Here is a 10166-nt window from a genome sequence, read left to right as displayed (position 1 = left end):
TTTGAAAATGTCTCCTTCTAATGATAGTGGATTACATGCTAGTAGTTCTGTTAGTTTACCTATTGCCAATGCTCCTATTACTAACGGTGATTCTGTTTTGGAGCCAAGGAGAAGCAAAAGGGCAAGAAAGGAAAACAGTTTTGGTCCTGATTTTATTACTTCCTATTTATCTGAATCTTCTTTAATTGATGATGATTTTGTGCATATATATATTTGTTTTGGAAGATGATCCAAGAACCTATGATGAGGCAATGAGGTCAGTTGATGCTGTTTTTTGGAAAGAAGCAATTAATAGTGAATTACAATTAATTCTCAATAATAACACTTGGGAATTGGTTGAACTTCCTAGAGGTTGTAAGCCCATTACTTGTAAATGGATCTTTCAGAAAAAATTAAAGGTCGATGAATCCATAGACAAGTATAAGGCAAGGATAGTAGTGAGGGGTTTTACTCAAAAGTTTGGCATTGATTATTTTGATACTTACTCCCCTGTTACTAAAATCGCAACCATTAGGACTTTAATTGCTCTTGCTTGCATTTTTGATCTTTTTGTTCATCAAATGGATGTCAAAACTGCGTTTTTGAATGGTGACTTGGATGAGGAGATTTATATGGTCCAACCTAAAGGGTTTGTTGTTCCAGGCCAAGAGAACAAGGTTTGTAAGTTAGTCAAGTCATTGTATGGGCTCAAGCAAGCTCCAAAGCAATGGCATGACAAATTTGATAAGACTATGACTGGTAATGGTTTTCATGTTAATGAAGGTGACTCTTGTGTTTATTTTAAGCATGATAGTCATGGTTGTGTAATTATTTGTCTTTATGTGGATGATATGTTGATTTTTGGGACTGACTTGGATCGAGTAAATGAGATAAAACAGTTTTTGAGTTCGAATTTTGAAATGAAAGACATGGGTGAGGCAGATGCGATTTTGGGAGTAAAAATCAAAAGGACTCCAAAAGGCATCTGTCTTAATCAATCACACTATGTTGAAAATCTTCTTAAAAAGTTTGACTCATTTAATGTCGATCCAGTTAAGACTCCATATGACCTGAGTTTCCACCTAAAGAAAAATAATGGTGATCCAGTTAATCAGTCCGAATATGCTAGAATTATTGGTAGTGTTATGTTTCTTATGAACTACACTATACCTGACATTGCTTATTCTGTTAGTAGGTTGAGCAGGTACACTCATAATCCAAGCAGTGATCATTAGATTGCTCAAAGGAGGTTGCTTAGGTACCTTAAGGGTACTATGGATTGGGGTTAGCACTATTCCAAATTTCCTGGAGTTTTAGAGGGTTTTTGTGATGCCAACTGGGTATCCGATAATGATGAAGTTAACTCCACTAGTGGCTATGTCTTCACCCTTGGTGGTGGAGCTGTATCCTGGAAATCTTGTAAGCAATCTTGTACTGCTATGTCTACTATGGAATCTGAGTTTATTGCTCTTGAATTGGCAGGTCATGAGGCAGAATGGTTAAGGAACATGCTTGCATATATTCCGCTGTGGGGGAAGCCAGCTCCTTCAGTTGCACTTCATTGTGATTCGCAAGTTGCTATTGCTGTTGCACACAACCATGCCTATAATGGGAAGAAGAGACACATTCGTCTGAGGCATAAAGCTGTCAGAAATTTGTTGTCTGAAGGGGTGATATCACTGGACTATGTTAAGTCCGAAAATAACATTGCGGATCCATTAACTAAAGGCCTATGTAAAAAACTAGTTTTGGAAACATCGGAAGAGATGGGGTTAAAGCCCGTTGTATGAATTGTGAAATAGTGAACTCCTACTCACCATGAGTTCAAAGGGGAACATTATATAATAATTCGGAAGCACATTTTTATTTTTATTGGACCATCTCTAGATGTTTGTTGTGCTTAGCTACAAATGAGAAGGAGGTTGAGCATATGGCTTTTAATGAACCCATATCCATATTTTTGGAGGTGTGTTGTAGCTCACACTTGATGGAGTTCACCTACTTAGGTGTGGAAGTGTGGCCGCTTCCTATGAGTATTTCGTGGGTTTATACTCTAGAGCACCTATGAGCATCCAGGCTGGACGTATGGCCAGTATAATGCGTCATCTTTATTCGCGGAATTTCAGAATATTATACATGTTCAATTGTGTGGCTCAAAGTGACGGGTCCCTAACTCCCTATTGAGTTCAAGACGAAAGTCACTTGGTAGGTGAGGGATCATAGCTTGATGTCCACTATGTGTTAATTCAAGTCGCGAGACATTGACACTTATGTAATTGTTTTGTTTTGCCCAGAATTCATCTTTTCCTTCCTTTCTTTTTCATATCTTCGAACCTGTGGGGGATTGTTGGAAGTTCTTGATATAAAATAAGAGAGTTGGGGAAAAACAAGAGAGAGAGAAAAACAAATGAAAGGGGAAAATCCCACATTGGTTGGGGGGAAAGGTTTTTCCTTGTTTTTATATTGTAGTGTCTTAACACTACTTAGTTGAGTGAGTGGGAGGTAAATACTCCACACACACGCGTGCGCCGAGCCGGGTCGGGCCAAACAGAATATTCTTCTTTGTCTGTTGGGAATATTCTTTTCTGACTGTTAGGATTACGGAATTAAGTTAGTCATTAATCCCTTGATTGTAGTTGACTGATTAATTCCTTGTTTCTTGCTTCCGTTGTTGACTGGTTGAATGAATCTGGTCGTTTTCTTAGCCAGATTCGCCCCTCGTTTTACGTTTCATGTCTCCCTTCTACTGCCTATATATACTCGTTGCTTTTCCCAGTCAAAAACACACAGCACAATCAGTTATCTCTCTTCTCTAAAACTATCTAAACACGAGTTCTTTATGTTCTGTTTTCTGGGCAAGTGTTCTGAGTTCCAGTCGGGTTTGTGAGTGCACATAAACTCCGGCGCCGTGCTTATCCTGGAGGGCGACCGCTTCTAGTCTACTACACCGGGAGGTAGCGCAGAATCGTCTTTTAGGTCAGTGGTTCTCCACGACGCGGCTATTGTCACTTTGGTTCACGCATCAAGAGATAAGTAATTTCTGTTTTATTGCTTAGTAGTTTAACACTCCGTAAATATTTTAAAATTATACTACGTATTTTCATTACATCAAACTTTATACTTCAACAATTTTGTAGTTCAAAGTTATACATTACATGTGTCATGTGTGTCGATCAAACTATTGCAATTATTATATCGATCAAACTATTGCAATTATTATAATACAGATTTTGTTTTTATTAGCAACAAAACGAAATTCGGAGAAGAAAATTTAATACTCTCATCATCCTCTATAAATTCTCTCTCTCCTCTCTTCTTGCTCTAGTCTACAACTATCATCATCATCATCATTATCTCACTCTCTCTCTAAAACCAGTGTCACCATATTTTTAGAGAGAGAAAGCTTCCACTCGCCATAACAAATCCTCTCTCTTTCTCACTCACACACTTTCTCTCTCCTAAATTTTTGAATGTTATCGAGTTGATTTGATTGTATAATGGAATTCAGCTTTTCATCGCCTGATTTTTTTGTAAATTGTTCAAACTCTTTGTTTTCTGTAGCTGATTCTTTTCCTAGAATTTCTCACTCTTCTTCTTCCTTAATTCCAGAATCTTCGCAGAAATTGCGTGATTCTGTAACTAATAATTGATGACTGAAAATTAATGTGATTTTTTTTTTGTTTTTTTAAAATTTTTTCCTGTAAATCGGGGGATTAATTGTACTAATAATTCAAAAAATAACAAAATCAGTAGAAATGATGATGAGTGCATCTTTGCCGTTGTTTACTGCTGCTACTGTCTCATCTTCCATGGCTGCGATTTCATCAAGGAGTTGTTTCAATGATTTTTGGAATTTTAGGTAATTTTCTGATTATTTCTCTTACTTTAATTTCATAATTTGTAAGTAACTTTTGGTTGATTTTCTTAATTTTTGTCAGTATATCGCTTTGAAATTTGAATTCGATGATGTGTTTAAGTGTTTTTGATTTTTTTTTAATTCTTTATATTTGTCCTCAATTATTCTTCATTTTATAAGTAATTATTGATTTTAATAAATCACTCACTTTTTGTCCTATTTAATGATGTGTTTGTGATTTTTGTTCTTTTTTATGCTTATTTGTGCTCAATCATACCACATTTTATGTTAAATTATTAATTAAATGGATCAGTTACTTTTTTTGTGATTTTTTTTTTCATCTTGATGCTTATTTGTGCTAAATTATTCCACATTTTATGTTAAATTATTAATAAAAATGGATCATTCACTTTTTTGTGATTTTTTTTGTTCATTTGATGCTTATTTGTGCTCAATTATTCCACATTTCATGTTAAATTATCAATTAAAATGGATCACTCACTTTTTAGACCATTTTATGGCCAATCTCCTGAAAGATCTTCTTAATTTGTCACATCTAACTTAGTTTTACGAGTATTAGTTGTACTAGCTTTTAAACCGGTGTGATGCACTGAACAATACTTGTAAGTTGTAACACGTTATAAGAAAACATTTGATTAACACTTTTAATGGTCTATGCTTAAAAAATTATATAAGGAAAGGATGAAATACAACAATTGGAATAGGATTATTGGTAATGACTTAAGGAAATTATAAAAGATTGTTTGCTTTCTGGAGAGGATAATTATTTGTTTATTAATCACTCTTTTAAATCATTAAAAAGTGGTTTACAGCTGACTTTTGGATTGGATTAATAATTGACAATATATTTCTACCACTATTTGTATTAAAATTGACCCCAACAAATTATGTCAAATTTATTGAAGTAGTCAAATTGGAGCCTATATTTTGAGATAGAAGTAATAATTTTGTTTGTTAGTCCATTGATTTCTATTACTTGTGTTAATTATCATAGATAGTATTTCATATAAAAATATGGACTAGATAACACGATTAAGTCCTAAACGTTAGGTTAAGAATGGGTGCTGACTGTTGAGGATTTGATAATGAATGCATTAAATTGTGACATGAAGTTCAGTGATTGCTTGATTTTTCTGAGTTCCTTGCATCAGAAAAATTAGAGGAACAAGGCGTCGATAAGATAGTGGTTGCATATAGAAATAAAGTTGTACAATGTTAAAGATGTTCTAGATAGGAGGGGCATACTTGTGTTTACTATTTGAGTGGCATAATTTTAGCTGTAGCTATACTGAGTTGGTAGCTGGTAGTTTATATAACATACCTGTTTAGGATGCTTGTTTTAAGTACTCAAAATTATGATTAGGTGCTCTGATGATAAGGCTGGCTATCTTTCGAATGTAAATGGGATGAAGATATCATTCTTGAAATCACTGATGATGGCAACAGCCCGGCACCCAAGGAACAGGAGGTTTAGCACCAATTGTCCTAATACCATAGCAGCTGCTTCGGCTTCTCCACTTTTCAGTGGTCAAGTGACGAGCGATTCTTATGGCCCTAATTTTTATAAGGATGTATGTAATTCTCTCTTTTGGCAGTATGACTTTATGGAATTCAACTTCCATGCTGCAATACAGTCATAATGGCATATTGCCAAACTTTATAAGTTCTGATCTAATTATGGTGAATAATAACCTTCCTGGTCTCTCTTCTGCATTGATGTGCTAGTCCCATACTCCCATTTAATGAATTTCCCCTATAACACCCCTGTAATGTATTGAAACTATTGAGTTACTGTTAGTCCCAGAGTCCCTGGTTTAACTAATTCATCATTATATAGTTATTTACTCTCATTTTTACTCGAGTACTAGTACAGCCAAAAAGGTGTGTGTGTGTGTGTGTGTGTGTGTGTGTTTTTTTTTAATTTGTTTATTATAATTTTTATTGGAAAAATGGTGCTGATGATTGAAATAATCTGAAGATGATTGTGTGAAGCATTATGTTTCTTTCCTACTGTGTTTGTGCTTGAGACAGTTGTGTCTGACCTTAATCTTGTGATTTGTGTGGTTATGTGTACTTCCAGAAACCACGTGTTTCTGATGAACATGCATATCTAGTAGTAGTCAGGTTTACTCATATCAGCTTTTTGAGTGCATGGTCTAACTGCAATTGTAATTTCCAGGCTCTCAAGGCTGCAAGAGAGAAGTTTACTGAGGATATATCTTTTCAGTCAAAGGACAAAGATATCTCCCTTGCAAAGGTAAATTCTGATGAGCAATTTGGCTTACTCGCTGCTCATCCTTTGAGGTGAGAAGCTGATAGTATAGATGCCATAGATATTTTCCCAAGTAGAGTACTTTCTACCTTTCTCTGCTTAATGGGGTTGCTATGTAAACCAATGCCTATATTAGTTTATCAATTGAAAGCTATATTCTCATGTTTTTCCCTTGGATTAGCAAGCTCAAAATTCTAGTTATTCTCTGTTTTGTGCTTTGTTTTTTTCCATCACGTATAGTATCATAAGTAATTTAGACGTGCGTCTTTGTGTTGTCAACAATCTACAGGCTCTTCTGTATGTTGCTGCTGAAGATGAAGCTTTTATGGCCTTTAACAGAGAGATGGATGCTCGTTCTGTTTTAAATGAAAGGAAAGATGTTCCTATAGCAACCAACGATCATGAAGGGGATTGTTTGGAGCTTATGCCTCTTGCTGGAAAGAGTATAACAGAGTGGCTGAATGAATTGGATGCTATTTCTAGAGAAGTTGAGGCCGAGTTAGTTTCAAGAGATATAGGCTGCCATTTGGTTGAATTTATAGAGGCTGTAAATGTAGTCCTGTTTGAATCTAGATGCTTCAAGAGGGTATCAATAGCTGTGGAGCCAAAGTGTTCTTACTTGCATGGGGTTCTGAGTTCTGGAGATGGCAGTGGTATAGCTTTTCATTTCATTTCCCCATCCAAATCTGTCCTCTTCTCTTTAGTTTTTGCAATACTTTTTCCCTTAAAAGCGAGGTACTGAGATGCCATTTTGTCTCTGCATTCATCCTAGAGTCTCAGGAGTCAGTATATATCTCTTTATCCCTTATATTTTGAGCTGATGTTCAGTGATACTTAGGATATGAATTTTTCTATGAACAGCTATATTGCTGAGCATTATATACATAGAAGTCTGTAAGAGACTTGGTTTGACCATGTTGGGATCTCGTGTCGGAGAGGACTTTTTGATATGGCCCCAAACCGAAAACCCAGAGGTATGTTATTAATATTGTGCCTCATCTACTCTTTTTTTTGTTTATTATCTTTAGGTCAGTTGTTCAAGTTGTCTTGATATATTTTCTGAACAGGAGCTCTTCAAAGTAACTTCAGGGCATAGTTTGTTTGCCATAGTTAATGGGAGGTGTGTGGAAGATCCAAGATCAATGGCCTCAGACCTAAACAGCAATTCACTTCTAAGTCTTGATGTTGTTACGAACCGCGACGTTATTGGGATTGCTTTGGCAAATTTGATTGTAAGCAAAATTTCCAAAACATCTGATTTGTAATGTTACAATTGGAAAATTTTATTCTTATTGAAGTCTTTTCTAAGGAAACATTTCTTATTTGACATACACTTGTTGTCTTGTCCATGATGTTTAATCTGGAAACATTGTTGGGTGCAGAGGCTGCATTGGAAACGTGCTTCAAGATCAAGTCATGGGTTGATGCTAACATCAGCTTTAAGGCTTGTTCATGATGCTGACAGGAGGTTTGAGAAGATAGATGGATCAAATCATCCGTTGTTGCGTCCTCGAGATTTGAGGTTTATACCATCTTGAATTCTTGATTTCATAATATTATTAGCTGTTACTGTAGTTTGTTGTTGATAATAGATAAGCATCGTAACTTGCTGAACTCTGGATGCCTTGGTCCTTTCCATGTTGCACGGCTTGCAATACCAATTTATGTGTTCGGGATATTCTATCCTTGGCATTACCGTGCTCAATTAGAATTAGACTTCTGGATAATGCCATAGAGGTTCTTGGCACCGTTCAGGCATTAACCCTTCTGAATAGTTACTCCTAACTTGACTTTAACTATGAAACTTTTGCGGGTGGTGCTGTTCCTCTATGGACTTGATCTGCTGATGCAGTTGTTTCTGACCAGTTTAGTCTATATATCTGAATACTGGAATCTTTCTCTGCCTGTTGAGCAACTTAGAGTTGCTTGAAGTTGGTTTAATATGGCTTTATAAAGTCTCATGCCAGCTATCGTTTTATACTTTTATCTACATCCTTTTTTTCAAATTGCAATACGCATTCACATAACCTTTGATGATCAATACTGATCATCTCACACTCATTACTTGGCTGCGGTGAGGTCTATGTCAAGAAGATTGTTGCAATATTGTGCAAGACTTATTTGTGTCATTCTAAACTTTTATCTCGTTTTTCGTTCTTGTTATATGGTTCTGTTTTAATTGATTCAGCAGTTTTACCTTCTCCAAAATTGTTCTTTTTCTTCCCGATCCCACCATTTTTTCTCCATTACTAACACCATCTTTTTCGGCAGGTTGGCAATTGCGGCTTCAGAAAGGCTATTGATCTTACAACCTCATAACTGGTCTTTAAGAAGAGACCATGGGCTGATGTTGTACTATAATAGGTACTGCTTATAATTTATGTTGCGTTAAATTTGTCACTTATTGTTAAATCAGAGCAAGGCTCTTGATACCATGTTAAATCAGAGGAAATTATGTTAATATTCTCTGTATTCTCATTAGCTTCATTAGCTCCATATACAAGTTTATATAAGGCTAGGATAACAACCTAACAACTTAACAAAATACTATCATATCTTTTCGTAAGATATGTTTACATAAATAAATCACAATAATATCACAATAATATCCTAGAGTATCTAGAATATCTCTAATACTTATTATGCAAGATTCATAATACTGACTTCAATTGGCAGGCAATATGGAAAAGCAGTCCAAGAGTTGAGTATTTGTATGGCCTTTGCACCAGAGGAAGAGGCAGCTCTCTTGGAACCATTTGTCGAGAGACTTCACCTTATGCGTCTAGAGTCATCCTGGAAATCTTTGGGACACGCAGGTCAATTGACTGCCCTTTGATTTGTGTACATATATATAACTGTTAGTCTCCTTGGACTCTTCACTATTGGAGCATAAAACGAAAATTAGGAGCGATCAAGTCTACAGCTCAAGTGTACGAGTTCACCTATTCACCCCATATGACCATTTTAGATGTATCAAGTAGAATTGATTCAGTGGATAAGTGCGAAGATGATATGTTATATTCATGTCTACGTCATTAACGTGATCGTTTTTTCAATTGCATTTTTATGGAATTGTTCGGTTAGTCGTTTGGAGCTGATTTCTGAAGCTAGAATGGAAGGACAATCATATTAAACGAAATCTCCTTGTAGTCTGTTGCACCGTTATTCCTCAAATTTGATGGTGGTGGTTGATTAGATCTAATCGTGCCATATGCTCGTATCATATTAGAATGGATCAGACAGAGCTCCATTGTTATTCCTACTGTGAATATTCTAAATACTGTATACTTCCTCCGCTCTAGTAATATTGCAACAAGAGGACTTTTGTACAATTTATAAAGCTTGTTTGATCACATATTATAATTTATATGTAAAATAAAATATAGTCCTGTAAGATCTTGTTAGATTCGTCTCGTAAAATACTTTTACAATATCAACTTTTATAATATTACTCTTATATAATTATACATATTTAATATGTAAAATATGTTTTGAAATGCGTAATTTCATCCTTGAAATATTTGAGGAATGGAGGAAGGATTTAGAAATGTACACTTAAAATGATAAAATTTAATCTTCACAACATCAATCGTAACAAGAAGGATCGTGTTTGTTGGGTTAGTGTGACTCAAATTCCATAGCATAACTCATTACATGTCAAGGTTTCTCAAAGTTTCTAAAAAATTCTAACATAATCGAGAAATTGATGGAGAATGGTGGAAGAATCTAGAAGCAATGAATGCTCATGAAAGTTCTAGATTTATGTGGACAATTTGAAGAGCTTGTGTGTTTTTCCACCTCTATACATCACCTATAAATATAAGGTATTGGACATCATTTGGGGTATGTGAAAATTCTACAATGTCATTCATTAAAAATGACACCACAATTTGCTGATATGGCAAAATGTGATTGGCCCATATTTAGTATTTTTATATTTATTTTGAATTATTTTAAATATCCATAATGTATTAAAATGTATTAAATGGGACAAGTTTTACAACTTCCCCAAAAGAAAATAAAAATAAAAATAAAAAT

The 10166-nt window shown here is 35.1% G+C and overlaps 1 protein-coding gene across 3 annotated transcripts; it reads left to right on the top strand.

Annotated features, from left to right (window-relative positions):
• The first annotated feature begins 3345 nt into the window (after nucleotides 1-3345).
• LOC110710711 lies at nucleotides 3346-9158 on the top strand. 3 transcript variants are annotated; one of them, XM_021889044.1, is made up of 9 exons: nucleotides 3346-3838; nucleotides 5220-5427; nucleotides 6036-6113; nucleotides 6418-6781; nucleotides 6990-7102; nucleotides 7196-7360; nucleotides 7511-7650; nucleotides 8400-8492; nucleotides 8805-9158. In XM_021889044.1, the coding sequence occupies exons 1-9, from the start codon at nucleotides 3735-3737 to the stop codon at nucleotides 8962-8964; spliced, it is 1425 nt and encodes a 474-aa protein (XP_021744736.1). In that variant the 5' UTR covers nucleotides 3346-3734; the 3' UTR covers nucleotides 8965-9158. The 3 variants fall into 3 exon arrangements, with proteins under 3 accessions (XP_021744736.1, XP_021744737.1, XP_021744738.1); XM_021889045.1 differs by lacking the exon at nucleotides 5220-5427 and having other exon boundaries at nucleotides 3721-3838; XM_021889046.1 differs by lacking the exon at nucleotides 5220-5427 and having other exon boundaries at nucleotides 3721-3838; nucleotides 6036-6160.
• The last annotated feature ends 1008 nt before the right edge of the window (nucleotides 9159-10166 follow it).

The sequence above is a fragment of the Chenopodium quinoa genome, unplaced genomic scaffold (assembly GCF_001683475.1).
Source record: "Chenopodium quinoa cultivar QQ74 unplaced genomic scaffold, ASM168347v1, whole genome shotgun sequence".
Taxonomy (NCBI): domain Eukaryota; kingdom Viridiplantae; phylum Streptophyta; class Magnoliopsida; order Caryophyllales; family Amaranthaceae; genus Chenopodium; species Chenopodium quinoa.
This window is presented reverse-complemented; position numbering and strand designations above follow the sequence as displayed.

What these genes read in the sequence shown, in the direction of transcription:
- LOC110710711 (XM_021889044.1), top strand. Translation starts at nt 3,735, where the DNA reads ATGATGATGAGTGCATCTTTGCCGTTGTTTACTGCTGCTACTGTCTCA. An exon ending in GCCCTAATTTTTATAAGGAT is followed by an intron (nt 5,428 to 6,035) that starts GTATGTAATTCT and finishes TGTAATTTCCAG; the next exon opens with GCTCTCAAGGCTGCAAGAGA. An exon ending in CTGATGTTGTACTATAATAG is followed by an intron (nt 8,493 to 8,804) that starts GTACTGCTTATA and finishes TTCAATTGGCAG; the next exon opens with GCAATATGGAAAAGCAGTCC.